This window comes from Microtus oregoni, unplaced genomic scaffold, assembly GCF_018167655.1.
Source record: "Microtus oregoni isolate MIOR12 unplaced genomic scaffold, Mior012 000043F_ref0000047, whole genome shotgun sequence".
In the NCBI taxonomy this organism is placed as follows: domain Eukaryota; kingdom Metazoa; phylum Chordata; class Mammalia; order Rodentia; family Cricetidae; genus Microtus; species Microtus oregoni.
Window position 1 is genome coordinate 8,655,478 of NW_024543210.1, and position 20,057 is coordinate 8,675,534.

At 40.0% G+C, this 20,057-nt stretch overlaps 1 protein-coding gene across 3 annotated transcripts in view; it reads left to right on the forward strand.

Annotated features, from left to right (window-relative positions):
* Positions 1-20,057, forward strand: part of Dicer1 (dicer 1, ribonuclease III) — a 69,114-nt gene that overhangs the window by 34,308 nt on the left and 14,749 nt on the right. For all 3 annotated transcript variants that reach the window (XM_041633153.1, XM_041633151.1, XM_041633152.1), the window contains 13 exons: positions 5,227-5,359; positions 7,351-7,593; positions 8,252-8,406; positions 10,111-10,243; positions 11,047-11,122; positions 11,956-12,095; positions 13,980-14,159; positions 14,269-14,482; positions 14,675-14,828; positions 15,711-15,893; positions 16,138-16,243; positions 16,802-16,977; positions 17,861-18,641. In XM_041633153.1, coding sequence (XP_041489087.1) covers positions 5,227-5,359; positions 7,351-7,593; positions 8,252-8,406; positions 10,111-10,243; positions 11,047-11,122; positions 11,956-12,095; positions 13,980-14,159; positions 14,269-14,482; positions 14,675-14,828; positions 15,711-15,893; positions 16,138-16,243; positions 16,802-16,977; positions 17,861-18,641 — 2,674 coding nt within the window. The remainder of the gene's footprint in view (positions 1-5,226; positions 5,360-7,350; positions 7,594-8,251; positions 8,407-10,110; positions 10,244-11,046; positions 11,123-11,955; positions 12,096-13,979; positions 14,160-14,268; positions 14,483-14,674; positions 14,829-15,710; positions 15,894-16,137; positions 16,244-16,801; positions 16,978-17,860; positions 18,642-20,057) is intronic.

Below are 20,057 nucleotides of genomic sequence, written 5' to 3' on the forward strand. Positions count from 1 at the left end.
GTCCCTGAGCAACAGAACCAAGCGCTTTCAGCAGTAAGCAAGCCAGGGGACCAAAAGGTGTGTTGCTGATGGGGGTGGCGATGGGGAATGGAAGTGGGGGGTGTTATTTCTTAGACTGGGGAAAAGGCATTTCAGGGGTAAAGGCATTTCAGTTCGGTACCACACTGTGGGTAGACTCTCTGCTCTGTGTATGATGGATGACATTAGGATGAACGTTTTCTGGGCTTGGAGAGAATGGGAGTTTATCTTCTTTCTGCCCCCTATATGAAAGCTTTTAAAGAACTCATGCTAGGATCTGCATGTGTTTTATGCAAAGATGTGTCCATTTTCATTGCAGAATTATTAGCCAGAAAAGGTTTACTTAAAATCAGTCACTTCCTATTGACTTAAGGATCAGATTAATTGTGATAAGCTTTCATAAAATGTGGCTGGAGTTAGTATTCTAGGATGAATGAAGAGTAGTCTGAGGGTTGACTTTATGGCATCTAATTAAAGGTACAGTAGAAATTTTGTTCTAATAAACTGAGCTTAGAAAAACTTGGTGCAACCTGGAGTCTTTCCTCCCCTCTGTTTATAGGAGGAAAGCCTCCTTGGTGACAGAGTAGAAGATCTTAATACACAGGCTGCTTCATCTCCTGCCCTGCCAATCACACTGCTGCAGTGTGTGCTGCAAGCCCAGCCTGTTCTCCCTCTTGCAGTCTGTCTTGTGTACCCTCACTGCAGTGTTTACAGTACTCCATGGGGGGAAGATGACACCTATCCCAGACCCAGGTATCAGAAGGTGGTGCCCAGGTACTAAGTTCAGTCTTCTCTCTCTGCCTTTCTAGGATTGTGTGGTAACACCATTGGACAGACCTGCATGTATATCCTGTCTGTCTCAGACTTCTCCCTCTCTAATATTTTTCATTCTGAACTATTTTTAATTTACAGAGCAGATGGATAGAGTCCTGTGTTTTCTCATCAGTTTCCCTATGATTAAGGCCCATGTCTCAATCAGGGAACCAACATTAGTGTAGTGCTAGACACTTCACCTCTGGATTTGTCTGTTTCCATTTTTCTGTTTCTCTCCTCCAAGTGATTTTTGCTTTGAGATGTAGTCAAGACTAACCTACTAACAAGATAGAATCTCAAATTAGTGCTCTTTGTGTCTTAGACATTTGCTGGGGTTACTGGGGTTACATGTTTAGCTCTATTCCTTTTGCACTTTTTTTGTGGCGGGGGCAAGATCTCCTTTAGTGCAGACTGGTTTCAAACTCACTGTGTAGCTGAGGACAACCTTGACTCTTCCTTGTAATTAATTGGTTTGATACAGGTGTGTGTCACCACCTCAGCTTTCCTGTCCCCCCCAGGGATCATATAGCATTATTGTTTTCTCTTCAGTCTTCTCTGGTCTTTCCTTGTTTCTGATGGTCTTGAGGCTCAGGAATATTGGTCAGGTATTTCATATGCTGCTGCTCCATTTGGACTGGCTGGTGGTATTCTCAGGGTTAAGCTAGGGGTAGGGGATGTCAAAGAATACTGTAGAGGTTGCACTTCTCTCTGGTCATGTCAGACTAGGGACTGGCTTAACAAAACCATCATTGATGAAGTTCAATTTCCTCTTAGTGTCTGCCAACCTTCCTACTGTGAAGTGTTTCTCTTTTCTTAATTTATGCTTTGGAAGCAAATTCCCACATTTAGGCCGTCTACAGAAGGAAGGAATGATTAACCTCCACTTCCTGGGAAGGCAGTGTATATATGCCTGTTGTTTGGAAATTGTCCTTAACTCCTTAATCCTGTTTACTTACCTTTCAGTTTGTATTTATTGGATCAGTGCAGACCCATGTCTGAATTTTGGATCATAACCTTACTAGTAGTGTACTATTCATTCAGATGCCCAGTTGTTTTCATCTGGGCCACTAGGAGCTATTTGTGGGTGGCTTCTTTGCTCCTTTATACACCTTCATTCCTTTGTGTTTTAAGTACTTCTTTACTTGGCTAACAGATGCTTCATCACTGTTCTTACCTTAATAGGGCTTTGTAGATTGCTTTAATGTGTTGATAATGTATGTGTGTATATTTACACACACATGTGTTACACTGACAAGATAGCATAAGGATTAAGGGACACTGGTGTATATATGTGTGTTTGTGTGCATGCGCGCGCGTGTGTGTGTATGGCTCTTGTATTTTCTTTTGCCATAATCAGCCATTTTTGCAATGGACCTCCTCTCCTCTTCATACCCATTTTACAGGCACATATTTTGTAAATTTATCTAATTTTAAAACCTATGCATCTGCATCTATAAAATAGTAGTAACACCTCCTCCCTCTTACTGTTAGTACATGTCAGTGTACACAGAAACGGTGCACTGTCCTGTGACTATCAGGGGTCAGGATAGGAGCTGGGCACATTGACAGATAGTTTAAGGGTTAAGGGACACTGGGTAGGGAAGTGTTGTAATGTACTTCAAATACACGGTAGATATTTTAGATGTTAGTGCGCAAATATGTTCATTCTGTTGTGACTGTGTTACGTAGCATGTGTGGTCATAAATCAGTTTCTGTAATCTAGTTCTCATGTACACCTTCTCTGTGTTTGTTCATGCCATCCTAATCCACCTGGGGAGGCATCATGTGGCACATGGTGTAGTCCTCCCTCTGCCTGAGTGCCGAAGAGAGGTTGAAAGTACTTGTATGGACACTCTGAGAAGCAACTTGACAAGAGTTTTATGCTTCCCGAATGTAATACAATTGAATTTTAGTGTTTTAAGTTTCATCTTCTTAGTAGTTTTTTCTATGGAATTTTACAGAAATACAGGGTTTTGGTGAGTTGGAAGTTTTTGAAAAATCTGGTTCTTTACTTTGATGTTGTGGATCCAGGGAGAACCATGGAGCTTAGCACATAGCTATCAACTTTCTTTCAAAGCCACAGGCACAGGGTGGGCCTTTTCACCTGTTCCATCATCTGCCAAGAAATCTTAAAGAAATTTGTGCTAATCGCTTATTAGCTTGCTGAGGATAGTGGACACTTCTTTTCTTTTCCTTGATGCCCATGACTTAGGCTTGGGACATGGTTAGACATTCTCTTCATTAGTCTAGGTGAACAATCATTTCTGCTTAATGTTAACAGCATACATACGTAACATTACATTGTTGCTTACAAGGTATTTTTACTAATGTATATATTGTCACTTCAATTCTGCAATTAGATGTCAGCATCATTAAGGCAAAATAAATTCCTGTTAGTATTTTCATTTTTCAGCTAATTGAAGCCTGCCAGCTTGATAATTTGGGCAAAACACATTCTTAATTAGGAGTAACTTGAAGTGCATTTTAAAACCACCCATTCAAATTGATGCTTGTTTGTGTAAAACTAAAATGAACAGTATATGTTATTTCTAAGGTAATTTATTTCAGATTTGAGGCTTTGGGGCGTGCTGCTTGTTTTCATGTGATTCTGTTTTTTTGTTGCCCACATTGTGTATTCATCACAATAATGCAACAGACCTTGGAATGGGAGATCAGGAAGTCTCTGAATTTAAATGTTTAAAGTCATTGAGTCCTAGAACAGACTGACTAGCCTGCTGACTGGAGGCACAAGATACTCTACATGGCCACCACATTTTGCCAGCTCTTTGATATTAGCCTGTTTCATCTATTTTTTTTTAAAAAGAATGGTTTGACTTAAAAATGCAACTTTCTATTAGGAATTTATACTACATAGCATGATTTCAGAGGGACCATGTGGAGTCACTTAGGTCAGGTGTGGAACCGTTTATCCTGTGTTGAGTCTTTGAATGTGGGTAGTTCCAAATAGCTGTAATGGCAGCACTGGCTGTTAACCTTCGTTCTCTGTAATGTGATCCATCCTGTAGCTCTTTTCCATGTTTAGTCAGAAGGCCCCTTTGGGTTTCTGGCACTACAGGTTAATGCCAAGGAGCAGGTGGGAAAGGGGCCATAGCTTGGGGCTCCTTCATAACATTGTGGTTATGGCATTGCTGTGAAAAAGCCCAGGACTCTGCAGGGTAAATGCTGTAACTCATGGGCTGGGAGCCAAAAGAGAATCTGAATTGAGCTGACAGGCCCCACTTTCCCAAGAACTCTGCTTCTAGTGATCATGGTAAGATGACCTAGGTGGACCACTGTCACACCTGTGGGGGAACGTGTGAGGTTAGGCTGCACTCACTGCTCTGCAAGAAGAGAGCCTGTTGTCTTTACAAGTCTGGGGTGTGGTTCTCTGACTAGCTTGGTCCCATCCTGGGACACCATTTTTGTTAAGTCATCATCCCTACTTTGGAGGTTAGAAGTAAAGTGACCTTTTTACTTGTTAGTGTGAGCCAGCTTTACAAATACCCAGCCTGCAGATGTGTATAATGAGAAAGGACACTATTTTTTTTTTTTTTTTTGGAAACTTGTTAGGAAGAAATGACCAAGCTTTAGCTGTCAACTTGACACAGCCTGGAGTCACCTGAGAGGAGAACTTCAATTGAGGATCAGATTGGTCTTGTGGATGGGAGGGATTTCCTTGCTTGTTAATTGAAGGCCCAATGCACTATGGGTAGTACCCTCCTTAGAAGGTATAACTGGGCTATATAAGAAAGCTGGCTTGTGAACCTTCCAGCAAGCATCATCTTCTGTTCCTGCTGTACATTTTTGGTTGTGAAATACATTCCCTGGTCAGAGGTAATGCTGTGTGGACTAGCATGCTAGACTACCAATCAAGTTCCCGCCTTGAATTCCTGCCTCAGCTCCCTCAGTGATGGACTGTGACCTGACATTGTAAGCTGAAATGGCCCCATTCCTCCCCAGCACTGCTTTTGGTAAGAGTGTTTTGTCACAATAACAGAGGTAAAACTAGAGCAACTGTTTTGTTAGGGGTGTTGGCCCAAGCAAGACAAGAGCAAGTACAAACTCTGGACTTGTATTCCTATTTCAAAGGAAACCTTAGACTAGATTTTAAGGGTCTGGAGAGAAGGCTCAGTGATTGAGAGTACATACTACTTTTCCAGAGGACCAGTGTTTGGTTGCTGTATTGGGTGACTAACGACAGTCTATAATTCAGTTCCAGTAATTCTGATGCCCTCTTCTGGCCTCTGTTGGCACCGTACACATGTAGTACACAGACAGAGAAGCAGGCATTGTGGATGGGCACACTAAAAGTAGAAAAATGGAAAATAAGAAAACTCAAAAGTTAAAATGTATTTTCCTTGGAAGTGTTTAACTCCATGTCTCTTACTTCCTTAGATTGATAAAGGAAGCTGGCAAACAAGATCCAGAACTGGCTTATATCAGTAGCAACTTTATAACTGGACATGGCATTGGGAAGAACCAGCCTCGCAGCAAACAGATGGAAGCAGAGTTCAGAAAGCAAGAGGAGGTGACAATGACAACAGTGGTTTTTAATAAGCTGAGAAACCTGGGACATGAAAACTCTTTCTTCTTAGTTCCCCAGCAGTTACTTCATTTTCTCCTTTTCTTTCCCCCACCCCGCCTTTCCTTTCTTTGTAATAATATATTACTTGTTTATAAAGGGATCTGCTGTTCTCATGAAGTGACTAAGGGTTGGTGACATACTCAAAATTAGAGTAGCTTCTGGTGAATTAATTTGTTTTAATTGTCAGTAAGTAGTACATTTTCTTTCATGGATTTACTATCAGATATCTACATCTCATAGGAGAATAAATAAGACCATGACTACTATAGCCTTCACAGACCTGCAGAGCAACAACTATAGTCTTCTTGAGGTGTTTTTTAATGCTTACCTTTAAAGGCATACCTTTTTTGATATATCTAAAAATCACTGTAATTTGTAAATGTAGCTTAAAATTGTTCATACTTTTAAAAATCTTATACAGGAAACTTCATATAAAGATGTTAAAATCTAAGTGTGATGGCAGACAGGATGCATTTGTTTGTTTTCTATTTAACTTAAAATTAGCAGAATAATTTCTGTTATAGGCATGTGGTCTTAGCATTTTGAGCAGATTTTTGGTCTGGGAAGTCCAAGAGCCAGTCTGTTACCTGTCTGAAGAGCAACGTGTGCTATATAACTTAGCCATGTTGAGAAATAAATTAGTTTCTTTTCTTATAACTGACAAAATCCCCCACAGAAGCAGCTTAAGTAAGGAATGGTTTATTTTGCTTCATGATATGAGAGTCTACTGTGGCAGGAATGGGATTGTGATGGTAGTATGAGACAGCTGGTCATATTGCATCTTTAGTAAGAAAGCAAATAAATGAATATCTGTGCTTAGCTTGCTATCCCCTTGTTGTTGAGACCTGGACCCCTAAGACATGGATTGATGCTGCCCTGCCTGCATTTAAGGTGGATCATCTCTAACTTTACTTAAACTTCTCTGGATACATTTTTACAAAGAGGTCCAGTGTTGACAAAAGTTTCTGTCCTGCCTGGTCCTGCAGCCGTTCAGTCCCAAAGAAACATACAGAGGTCTACATTAATTATAAACTGGTCTATTAGCTCAGGCTTTCTTATTAACTAATTCTTACATCTTAAATTAGCCCATAATTCTTGTCTGTTAGTCATGTGGCTTGGTACCTTTTATCAGTGAGGCATTTTCATTTTGCTTCCTCTTGGTCTGGATAATGACTGCAGACTGAGTCTTCCAGAATTCTCCTGATCTCTTTGCCCCACCTCTGCTTCTTGCCTGGTTGCCCCGCCTATACTTCCTGCCTGGCTACTAGCCAATCAGAGTTTTATTTAAGTAATACAGTGACAAATCTTTACAGAGTAGAAGACCATTGTCCCACAGCAGTTCAGAGGTCTATCTTCTAAGTGTTCTAAGCTGAATCTAAGCTAAATCTCATCAAGTTCACTAATCGGGATTCCACAGATGGAAATGGGATTTTAAATTTTGTGTGAAAATACTTACCCTTTGTTTTAATTATTTTTTTAAAATAAGTTTCTCAGGTGCTAGCAAATAAGCAAAGCTGTGCTTGTGACTTAATTCCAAGTGCACTTGGGAAGTTTAGTGATGGAGCTATGATGACGTCTTTGCAGATCTTTGCACAACACAGTCTCACAGACAGTGGGTGCCACTGTGGCAGGACAAAGCAGTAACAGGTCTCTAGGAGGGGCTCACTGCATTACTTGTATGGGTAATATGCTTGTGGTCAGTAAGGAGAAGCCTGAAGTCTGAAGGCGTTCAGTGAAGAGTCCTTTAATTAAATCAAGGCTTGTGGGCTTGTGACTGTGGCCTTGTTGGTTCTGTAGTAGTTTTCTTCCCTAGATTGACATTAGAGATGGTGTGTGCCCAGGGAATATGTCAGAAATGGCCACTGCTAATGATTTTGTAATGTTTTCTATTGGGAAATTCTTTAGAATTGTTTTTCTTGGTGAATCTTTTTTAGGTACTTCGGAAATTTCGAGCTCACGAGACTAACCTGCTCATTGCAACAAGTGTCGTAGAAGAGGGTGTGGATATTCCCAAATGCAACTTGGTGGTTCGTTTTGATTTGCCCACGGAGTATCGATCATATGTTCAGTCTAAAGGACGAGCACGAGCCCCGATCTCTAACTATGTGATGTTAGCAGATACAGACAAGATAAAGAGCTTCGAAGAAGACCTTAAGACCTACAAAGCTATAGAAAAGGTGTAATCACAAAGTTAATCTCTCTTCCTTTTTATGTGTGTGCATGGGAAGAGTAAAAGGTTGTTCTACAGAGCCCTGTCTCGTCTCAGCAGTGTGTACATATAAGGAAGCTGAGATGATTACAGAAATCTAGAATGCCCCAGTAAAATATCCGTGCCAAAGGACCTGAAGATCATTTGAAAAGTGTGTCTGATGGGCACTGTAAATGTGAACAGCATAGTACCAGTGATTGAGTTGTGGCAGGAGAGTGATGAGACAGTAGTTTACCAACAAGACACTAATGTGTCTTTCGTGTGTGCATGCACAGTGCCAGATAATCTGTGTACAGTGTATTTCCATATGGCTGGAGCTGGGAGGATTCTGTGGAGAGCTTTGCTGCAACAAATGGCTTTGGGATTTTTGAAGTATATTAGGAGAGATGGTTGTGTCACACAGCATACATGAAAAGATTTTTTTTTTTTTAGAACAGGGTTTTATTGTGTAGCCCACGCTGGTCTAAAACCCATGGTCATTGTGCTTCAGCCTCCTGAATGCTAGGGTTATAGACAAGTGCCACCATGCCTGGATAGAGTTTTCTCTGTAGATAAAAAGTCAGAAAGCTAACATGTTGCAAAGAAGATTCTTGTTCTCACCCTATATCTTGTTTATGAATGCTCAGATCTTAAGAAACAAGTGTTCAAAGTCAGTGGATAGTGCTGAGGCTGACGTTGATGCCGTTGTAGATGATGATGATGTGTTCCCACCATATGTATTGAGGCCTGATGACGGGGGTCCACGAGTCACGATTAACACTGCCATTGGACACGTCAACAGGTGAGGGATTAGATCATTTGTCAGTGTTTGAGGTCGAAGTCTAAACCTGCAGCATCCTGTGGTCTGTCTCTATGGGTGCATAAATGGCAACTTTACAACACGGCATTGGCAGACTGTACCCAGTGGCAAGTGCTACCACCAGGAAGAATAAAGGTACAGTGAGCACAGTGAGACAGTTTGAGCAGTCACATTCAGGACAGATTAGCCAAAAATTTATAAGCTGAGCTTAATCTTGAGAAAAATCTTATGGAAACTCCAAAAGATAGAGGTGCAAAACAAGGTCACTTAGATCAAGGAAAGATCAAAGATACGGAGATGTGACAACCTGGTGCAACCTCATGCTTTGATTACAAAGAATGTTTTTGTGAAACTTGAATGGTTTTTCTGGGTGAAGGGCAGGTGAGAATTTCCTAGCACTCCGACAGCATTTTAATGTTTAAAATAGTTTTCAAGGTAAAAATGTAAATTAACTCTTACATTTATTTGCACCTTTGTTTTGCCCTTAAATGAGATTTATCCTGGTATATAAACTAGGCCTGGTCAGGAGAAAATTAATTATACTGAAATCCAAATTAATTCTTGATAATGATAGTTGATTGCTAATGGAAAATTCAGCACTACACAGTGCAAAAATTTAAAGTGGAATGAGTTCTTTGCTTATGTTTTAATTGTGGTTGTTTTCTGTGGTCCTGTTTCTTATTAATGGCAGTGAATAATAATGGTGTTGGGAAATGGACTTGTGGGCATGAGCTGTACCCTTAGCAGGCATTGGGGTGTCCTACTGTCAGGCCTCTTTGTAAGAAAAGCCAGACATCTGCCTACTTAATATATGCCATGTGCATACATTCATATCTACATTATGTCTCATCCTTTGCTTCTGCTGACCCCATTTTTTTTTTTTTTTTGATTTTTCGAGACAGGGTTTCTCCGTAGCTTTTGGTTCTTGTCCTGGAACTAGCTCTTGTAGACCAGGCTGGCCTCGAACTCACAGAGATCCGCCTGCCTCTGCCTCCCGAGTGCTGGGATTAAAGGCGTGCGCCACCACCGCCCGGCTGCTGACCCCATTTTTACTGTGGCCCGAGGTTCATTCTAAATTTCTTTTTTTCTCTGCACTTCCCTCTTCCTGTGGTGAGAAAGCTGATCCAGTGTGCTCAGGTGTCAAGTGTGTGTTCAGCTCACCCATCCAGCAGCCTCTCCTATCTTCCTAGTACCCTAGCTGCACTGGTCTTCCCCTGTGAGTTTTCAGGCCTGCTTCCTGCTCTACCGCCATTTTATGCTACCACTCATGGAGCTTCTGATTCTGGTGCCCTCTAGGTTCAACCTTAGGCTTTCCTGCTGTCCTGATACCTTCTTTACCTATGCCCATGACTGCTGGCAAGTGTGAGATAAGAAACTGATGCCGCTAATGCACTCTCGTTGCTACATCAGAGCACTTCTCTGTATTGTGCAGTATCAGAACACTAGGTGCAGGGCAACCTTTTAAATGCAAGCTTCAGTTTTAATTAAAATAAAATTAAATAATGTAGTTTCCTAGTTAACACACATCCATTTCCAGTGCCCAGTTCTGTCCTATTCAAGGTAAAGGAGCAACAAAGAACATTCCTTATGCAAATGGCAGCCTAACAGGCGATATTGTGAATGTTGAGACAGTTTTCTATCAGTTCCTCGTGTGTAGATTCAACTTCAGAATTCTTTTCTTCACAGATATTGTGCTCGATTACCAAGTGATCCGTTTACACATCTAGCTCCCAAATGTAGAACCCGAGAGTTACCTGATGGTACATTTTATTCAACTCTTTATCTTCCGATTAACTCACCTCTTCGAGCCTCCATTGTTGTAAGTTAAGAAAAAGACATGACTTGCATTGAAGTATGCCATTAGGGCTTGTCTAGCTTCTCTAAGACATCCAAGTTATAAATTTGGTTTTAAATCTATACTCTAAAAAATTATTTGTAAGTCACATAGTTCTATGTTCATATTTTTATAGAATACACTCTGCAAACTCTTTGAACTTGACCAGATGACCCCTGGAAGTTCTCTTTAGGCTCTTAATAATTTGAACCTTTTTAAGAAATCAGCTGTGGCTTTGCATGCAGTGATACAGAATTCATTAAATATAGTTCAGCTGCTCTGGCTGAAATTTGCCTTTTGTAAACTACTGCCCTTTCTTTGACCCAATACTAATTTGTAGATGTTCCAAAGTGAGTAATTTTAAGTCCACAGAAAAGCTTTTCCATATTAATATATATCATAGTTAGATTCTAATATGTCTTTACCTTTTTGTTGTGTATTTGTTGACTAATGAAAATATACTTTAAACTATATTAAAATGCATATTTACTTGACATTGTAACGTCTTAGTTTTAAACTCCTTTTTTACTAGTCATGGTTTTAAAAGATGGGCATTTCAGAGTTGAATGTTTCTTGGTGCCCTTGCCTCATTTGTCTGAAACTCTAGATTCCACTCCCAGTACCACCAGAATTTGGGGAAACAAACAAACAAACAAAAACCAGCTAGAATTTTTGAAAACTTGTTGGTATTTTTAAACTTGTTCTGGCAAGTTGGGCATCAGCAACAGTACCAGGGCAGAGGTTCCGAGGCTGTTCAGTGTGTTGGTAAACTGTGTTGTTGCTTTCAGGGTCCACCAATGGGCTGTGTACGGTTGGCTGAAAGAGTGGTAGCTCTCATTTGCTGTGAAAAACTGCACAAGATTGGTATGTAACATGTTTGAAAGCATATGTGAGTGAAAAAAATGACAGAATTATACAACAAAAACACATGGAGGCCTCTGTAGGTTTCTGGAGCTTGTCAGGGTTTAGACTTGCTGCTTTTGCTATACTTTGGTGGGTTTAATGTATATTTTCTGTAACTCAGAGACCCTACAGTGCTGGGCAGGACTCTTGACTTTTTTACAGTTTCACTATAGACAGCTGCCACTTTTTACTTCTGTTATTGACCCTTTTTAATACATAAAAATGCACTAACTATTGGATCCTGAACTGTCCACATAGTTTGTTAGACTATCAGGTTAGTCTATATTGGTGAAGAAAATAATGCTTTAAATAGGAAAAAAAAAGCTTGTGTTTAAAAGGGATGTGTGGGACTAGCCCACTGATACTTTATTTTTGGATCTTAGATTTTGTAGGCTTGCCCATGCTGGACTTACAAGTGTCAGGATAGATCCTCTACATAGTTACCTGCTGTCACTTTTACATTGTTTTTATTATTTATTTTATGTGTATGCATGCTTTGCCTGGCATTTGTGTATTTGTACCAGGTGTGTGCCTGGTATCTGTGGGGGACAGAAGAAGGCATCGGATCCTCTGGAATTATAATTACATATGGTTGTGAGCCACCATGTGGGTTCTGGGAACCAAACCCAGGTCTTCTGCTCTTAACTGCTGAGCCATCTCCTACATTTTTAAAGGCAAAGGACTTTCAATTACCATCATTTTTTCACTTGCTTCCTCAGTATTGTGTTGTCTTAGGTTATTTACTTATTAGGCAAAATTTATGTTGCTGACATAAGCTCTCTTAAATGTCTTAGGTGAACTGGATGAACATTTGATGCCTGTTGGGAAAGAGACTGTTAAATATGAAGAAGAGCTTGACTTACATGATGAAGAGGAGACCAGTGTTCCAGGAAGACCAGGATCCACAAAGCGAAGGCAGTGCTACCCTAAAGCAGTTAGTATTGGTTAGAACTGAATAAAAATCAGACTTTCTGACTCTATTTCCTGCTAGATCAAATCCTAAACTGCTCTGCTCAGATGTTTTCCCAGATGCTTGTAACTTGGAACAACTGTGGGTCTCAGTTCATTCTCCTGATTCCCAGCATCCCTAGAAGCTCCCTTTACTAGACGTTCACTGTTCTGGGCTTGTTTTCTGGTGTTGTCTTGTCTTTCAAAAGCTCAGAAGGAGCTTACATATAAGAAGACATTCTTTAGTGGGACAATTCTAGTCTTTTCGCCCTTGCTGCTTAGATCATCACTCACATGGTGAAGTAGGCAGATGAAAAGGCTGCTCTGCAGGTGATGGGAAGGGGCATCAAAAGATGGAGGAAATTGTGCTGTGAATCTGCCTGACCTGTGATATCCTAGCAGAGATCAAATATCAGCATCTCATGCTTGACAGAAGTGTTGATCTTTAAAATACTAACATTTTTAGCGAATAAGGTTCCCAAATGAAAGCAAATTTCATTGTGTTTTATCTCACCTAAATATGTGTTTCTTACTTTGTTTTTGCAGTTTTTACTTAAATATCTGTACCCTAACTAAGCATTTTCAATATTTAAAAGTCACACTTCTTTTCAAATCCTGTTATCTATTTTTGTGTAGTTTTTTTGCCCTTTGTATTCACTTTTCCTGTTGAACAAATTTTTTGTAATAAATACTGCTGGTGCTGTCTCTTGAGACACATGGTGTCTATCTCGCCTCCTTGACCAACCCATTTTGTCTTCTTAGATAATCAGAACTGTCTCTTAGCCAGTGCATAACAGGTGTAACTGTGAACCACCAGTGCAGTGTGCCAGTGAACCTCAGAGCTGTGGACACTAATCTATGAGTCTTGTTAATGTCGAAAGCTTAGAAAATCTGATATAATTTTACCATGATTCATTCTCATAATGAGAGCTGTTAAAATTATGCTAAAGTAGTAGAGCTGGCTCAGCAGGCCTGATCCTACTACACAGTAGAAGAGAACTGGCTCTGACAGGCTGTTCTCTGATCACCACAAGCATGCATGGCATGAGCAATGTATTATAACATAGGTAAACTTAGGCCAATGTGAAGCTCAGACCTTAGAAATATTGACCTACCAGAAATCTTTTTTTTTTTATATAAAGATTTATTTATTTATTATGTATTCAGTCTTCTGTCTGCATGTATACTTGCAGGCCAGAAGAGGGTGCCAGGTCTCATTACAGATGGTTGTGAGACACCATGTAGGTGCTTGGAATTGAACTCAGGTCCTCTGGAAGAGCAGCCAGTGTTCTTAACCATTGAGCCATTTCTCCAGCCCCCTCCCAGAAATCTTAACATTTAGTACTATAGCTACAAATACTCTCTGGCCTACTGGTCACCCTTGACCAGGTTTTCTCTGTCCACCTGTTCCCAAAGCCACTTAGGAAATAACCATCCTGAGGCTTAATATTAATTACATATTCTTTGGCCTATTAGCTCAGGCTTCTTATTAACTAACTCTTATATCTTAAATTAACCCGTTTTTATTAATCTGTGTATTGCCACAAGGCTATGGCTTTCCTGTAAGGTTCTGGCATCTTTCTCCTTTGGCAGCTACATGGTGTCTGCCTAACTTAGCCTTCTGAAAGATTCTCCCTCTCTCTGTTTGGATATCCTGCCTAATTATATTCTGCCCTGCCATAATAGACCAAAGCAGCTTCTTTATTAACCAGTGGTAATAAAACATATTCATAGCATACAGAGGGGAATCTCACATCAGAGTACCTTCTGAGCTTTTTTAAAATCCTAAGCCAGAAATAAATTTCTTGCCAACATGTAGAACAATGGGTATTTGTACTTGAACTTGATGCTTAATTCTTTCCAATTCTAGATTCCAGAGTGTTTGAGGGAGAGTTACCCCAAACCTGATCAGCCTTGTTACCTGTATGTGATAGGGATGGTCTTAACTACCCCCCTCCCTGATGAACTCAACTTCAGGAGACGGAAACTCTACCCCCCAGAGGACACTACAAGATGCTTTGGAATCCTGACCGCCAAACCCATACCTCAGGTAGACCCTTCACCATGTTGTTGAAAGTGCCACTTAGAACTCAGAGATTGGGTAAACTGACGCAGTAAACCTCTTGACTAAAGGATGCTTTGCTTTTCTTTTTGCTAAGATTCCTCACTTTCCTGTGTATACACGCTCTGGAGAGGTCACCATATCCATTGAGCTGAAGAAGTCTGGTTTCACATTGTCTCAACAAATGCTTGAGCTGATTACAAGACTCCATCAGTATATATTCTCACATATTCTTCGCCTGGAAAAACCCGCCCTAGAGTTTAAACCTATAGGCGCTGAGTCAGCATACTGTGTTCTACCTCTTAATGTTGGTAAGAAGGAACCTACTTTTCTGTGTTGGTTCATTGTAGCTGGATGGTGAGAGTTTTGCTGGTAACTGACTTATTGTGTATCCTGCGGATATTATTTACATGGACAGCTTGAGACTCATTATAGTTTACCTTACATAGGACTCTCATCTGTGTTATATTTACCACACTAAAGAGTCTTTTTCTTCTTTTAAGTTAATGGCTCTAGCACTCTGGACATTGACTTTACATTCATGGAGGATATTGAGAAGTCTGAAGCTCGTATAGGCATTCCCAGCACCAAGTACTCAAAAGAAACACCGTTTGTTTTTAAGTTAGAAGATTACCAAGATGCAGTTATCATTCCAAGGTAGGTGTTTCAGAAGGAAAATAGCAGTACTTGCTGCAAAAGGGTGTGCCAGTTCACGTGCTATGGGTGTGAGCAGTGACATCTCTCATGTTCACTTCGTTCAAGCAAAAGTTCAAACTTCGCATGTGAAAGGATTTACTTTGTGAAAAGTATTATTTCTTATGTAAATAATATTGATAGCCTTTTAAAGATAATCTTTATCCCTTTAATTCCAAAACCTTATGAGAGAAAGAAGTTTATTGGGAACAATGCTTGCGCCTCAGGCGTTCCAAGAGGATTATTGTTAATAAGCCTTTGGAGAGTGGGAAGAGCACTCATTCTTACTTTGCAAAATTATAGGGAATGGAAGTCTTGAGGCAATAAATTAAATCCAGATACTTTACAAAGAATTGGAGTTCTGGTTGATTGACTCTGACTTACATTCATAAATATTCATGACCTCTGCCTTTACTTTATTCCCCCCCCAATCTGAAAGTCACATTTTAAAGATTTCACTGGACTATCACTATCATAGGTAATGTAATACATCTTGTGTATTGGATGCCTTGTGTTTACAAAGGATTTACTCTGCAGGGTGTTGCTAAGTTTTCTTGATTGTTGAAACATACTTGAAGGAGGTATTAGCTTTTCATATTATCAAAGGAAAGAAATTTAGAAGAACAAACGGGGAAAGTGAAGAACCTGTTTTATTTACTTAATAGAAATAAAATTTTTTATTCTCAACCTCTTGAAATATATTTTTGGTATTTTAATTTTCACTAATGTTATTTATATTTAGCCATTTGAATTCTTAATGGTGATATATGTTTCCACATTAATCCATTTGTGCTTTGAGGATAGTTGATGTACACAAAAAGACAACTTGATTTTCTTTATTTTTAGATACCGCAATTTTGATCAGCCTCATCGATTTTACGTAGCTGATGTGTACACTGATCTTACCCCACTCAGTAAATTTCCTTCCCCTGAATATGAAACTTTTGCAGAATATTATAAAACAAAGTACAACCTTGACCTGACCAATCTCAACCAGCCACTGCTGGATGTCGACCACACATCTTCCAGGTAAGAGCTGCAGAAATGACATTAGGTTGCGTATGGGGTTGCTTTCTAGGGGTCAGAGTGCCTCTGCCTACTCATGGGCTTTGAAATCAAGAAATCCTTTGCACAAAAACTTGACCGGATAGTAGAGGACTGTGCTGACTGAACTCCTTAGAAAGCTTGTAGGCATACCAAAGCTGGAGTCCAGCCACTGTGAGGATGTATTGTTGTTTGCTTGTTTGATAAAATTGCTCTGAAATTTTTATAGACTTAACCTTTTGACACCTCGGCATTTGAATCAGAAGGGGAAAGCACTTCCTCTAAGCAGTGCTGAAAAGAGGAAAGCCAAATGGGAAAGTCTGCAGAACAAACAGGTAAATGAGTTGCTACTAGCACGACCAAATGTTCTCTAAAATGGTTCTTTTATTTTTTCTAATTATAATTGCATCATTTACCACTTCTTTTCTCCTTTTAAACATTCCCATATGCCCCTCCTTACTCTTTCAAATTCATATCCTCTTTTTTCATTTGTTATTGTTGCAAACATATATATGTACATATATATACGTATATATATATATATGTATATGTACACACAAATAAATACAATGTGCTCAAACATGACGTATTTTAACATTTCAATAATATATTACCAAGATGACAATGACTTGTGAATTTCTGGGAGGTCATCATGGGTACTGAATTTATTTTGAATGTCTTTGTTGGTAAGGATTGAGTTTTGCTGTTAATTATGGTCCATTGATGCATCATGGAGCCATCCTCATAAATCCAATTTAGGATTAAAGGATTATTTTTAAAAGTTTGATATTAATAACATTTATGATTCTCATCATTATCCCTTAGTGAAATTGATCTTTTATTATTTGTGTGTACTTTATATTTATCAGCCTGTGTTCTTCTTTACTCTTAAGATACTAGTTCCAGAACTCTGTGCTATACATCCAATTCCAGCATCACTGTGGAGAAAAGCAGTTTGTCTCCCCAGCATTCTTTATCGCCTTCACTGCCTTTTGACTGCAGAGGAGCTAAGAGCTCAGACAGCCAGCGATGCTGGTGTGGGAGTAAGATCACTTCCTGCAGATTTTAGGTATGTTTGTGTTACTGGCCAGAAATTTAATTTGCAACAAAATAGAGTTAAGTTAAAATTGTATTTTTCTTTTTCATCTTTTAGTAAAAGATGAAAAGTAAATGTGTGGACACTTAAAACATGAAAATTAACTATATTGTTTGTTCCTTGGGTCACTAAACCTTTTGTTCTTGTCAAGTTAGAGAGAGGCAAGCTCCTGAAACAGCAAACAGTTCTTCTTTTGTAGTAATGTTGAAATGAGGGTGAAAGTAGTCTTCTCAAAAATGAGTTATATATAAGAAAGCAGCAGCCTTCATTTGTTCTTATCTTTATCATTTCTTCCCTACTAGTAAAGTTCTGTAGACCACAGAAATTTTTGACTTAATCACTCAAATTAATTTTGGGGTTGAAAGAACTTAAACATAATAGTCACATTATAATAGTTGAGTAATTGGTTCAGTATGAGACACTAGTTTAAACAGCATGACCAACTCATTGTATTCTGTGGCCTGTCCTGAGTAGGATGTATTGGCCACATTTCCAAGTGCAGAAGTTGAGGCCCAGACAGAATTTGTAAGTTGCTTGAAGCTGCTCACTTGGTTAAGCAGAAAGCTTGAGGTTCTACTCACAAAGTCTGTGGTTCCAGGTTCTGCAGGAACCTCCATCTTGGATTCTCTCAGTCCCCGCTACTGTGGGTGCATAAGCAGAGGTCAAAGAGCAAACTGTTCTGCATTATAGTTGAATGTGTGTATAATCACTAGTTGTGTTCATTTAAGCTTGAAAATGTGTTATTCTTCTTAAGTAGGAGGACTTTAAGAGTTGCTTTGTTTTTAACCCAAAATGCTGCTCTTCTGAGCTTACCCTTCTGAAGAATCAATAGAAAGTTATAAAAATGTCTTTACAGATACCCTAACTTAGACTTCGGGTGGAAAAAATCTATTGATAGCAAGTCTTTCATCTCAACCTGTAACTCCTCGTTGGCTGAAAATGATAATTACTGTAAGCACAGCACAATTATAGTCCCTGAAAATGCTGCACATCAAGGTGCTACTAGAACCTCCTTAGAAAACCATGACCAAATGTCTGTGAACTGCAGAAGGCTACCTGCTGAGTCACCTGGGAAGCTCCAGATTGAAGTTTCAACGGATCTTACAGCAATTAATGGTCTTACTTACAACAAAAATCTTGCCAATGGCAGTTATAATTTAGTTAACAGAGACTTTTGCCAAGGAAATCAGCTGAATTACTTCAAGCAGGAAATACCTGTACAACCAACTACCTCATATTCCATTCAGAATTTATACAATTATGAGAACCAGCCCAAGCCCAGCAATGAATGTACTCTACTGAGTAATAAATACCTTGATGGAAACGCTAACACATCTACCTCAGATGGAAGCCCCGCGGTGTCCACGATGCCTGCCATGATGAATGCTGTTAATGCATTCAAGGACAGGATGGACTCTGAGCAGAGCCCTTCTGTTGGGTACTCCTCAAGGACTCTTGGTCCCAATCCTGGACTGATTCTTCAGGCTTTGACACTGTCAAATGCTAGCGATGGGTTTAACCTGGAGCGGCTTGAGATGCTTGGCGACTCCTTTTTAAAGCATGCTATCACCACATATCTCTTTTGCACTTACCCTGATGCTCATGAGGGCCGCCTTTCATATATGAGAAGCAAAAAGGTAAGGGACGGTTCTTACTTTGAGCTGTTGCTTCTTCAGTGTGCCTGAAAATGGGGCAAGTTACCCGTGGAGATTTCTCCATAAGTCAGTGCAGCTGCTGCTTGCTCTAGTATATTAGGGCCAATGCCCATGGGGCATTGCCCAATAAGTGGCATGATGGCTGTATACACCCAGGCTGTGGGGCTGGCTGATAACCTTCTCATTTGATAGAAGTTCAGGTTAAATAAACCTCTGTGCAAATGGGTAGAACTCTTAGATCCTTGTCGGGGTATGGGGGAGGTAGAAATAGGCAGAGTTACTGTTCAGGGGCTTGTGCTTCAGCTTCAACTGAAGCCTTTTGTTATGAGAGTGCTTTGGTAAACAGGTATGTGCATGTGAGTAATGTAAAGTCATTCCAGGAGTTGCATTTCTTCCAAGTTTCAGGTAGCTAGGCAAGGGAAGAACATTAGGCTTTAGCTAGTGTAGATAGGGGAGCCCCTAGTCTTGAGCAGTTTTTCCACAATCCTGAGAAAGAGTAAGTTCTTTTTATTTCCCTGTGTGTACATGTGTGCATAAGCATACACGTATGCTCACCTATGTATCTGTTCAGGCTGCAGGTCTATCTCGGGTGTCAATAAGTGAGCACCTTATTTTTTGAGGCAGGGTCTCTCACAGAACTTGGAGCTCACTGATTCTGCTAAATTAGCCAACAAGCCCTTGGGTTCTGCCCACCTTGTGTGGTTGCCCCTACCCGCACCCGCACCGGGGTAAGATAGCACCACTGTGCTTGACTTGTATGTTGGTGCCAGGGATTTAACTCAGGTGTTCATGCTTGCACTTTACCCATTGAGATAGATTTTCAGCCTTAGTTCATAAGCTTAGTGTAAAAAATGATAATTAAGCTAAAATCTTTCAATGGTCATATAATATAAAGCAAAACTCTGACAATTTACAAAGCTGTTAATGACCTAACATTAAGTAGGATGGAATGTCACTTGTGAGTCAGAGAAGGTGCTCGTGGGAAACCTTATAAAGCAAAGCTGCATCTGTAGAGTGTGGTAGCACTCAGTAAAGAAAGGCAGTAACAGTGGGGACTGGGAAAGTAGCTGAGGGCGGATGTGAGAAAAGGCCCAACTTTATGTCAGGAGCTTGTGCATGGTGTGCTTACTTGAGGAAGTTTGAGCAAGGAGACAATACTATTAGCACAGGGATCATGAAAGAGATTAATGTGGTACAGGCTGTAGTGTGGGCTGAAGCACACAGCCAAGCCAAAAGCAGAACAGAACAGAAATGGCTGAAAGAACAGGATTGCGGTGAGTAGTAATTTCAGAGATAATTATTTGAGTCCAACAACCTGCTTATGCTACCAAACTATTCTAGCTCCTAAGAGAAAACGTAAGGGTAGAGAGAGAAATGCTAATTTCTCTAATTAGTTTA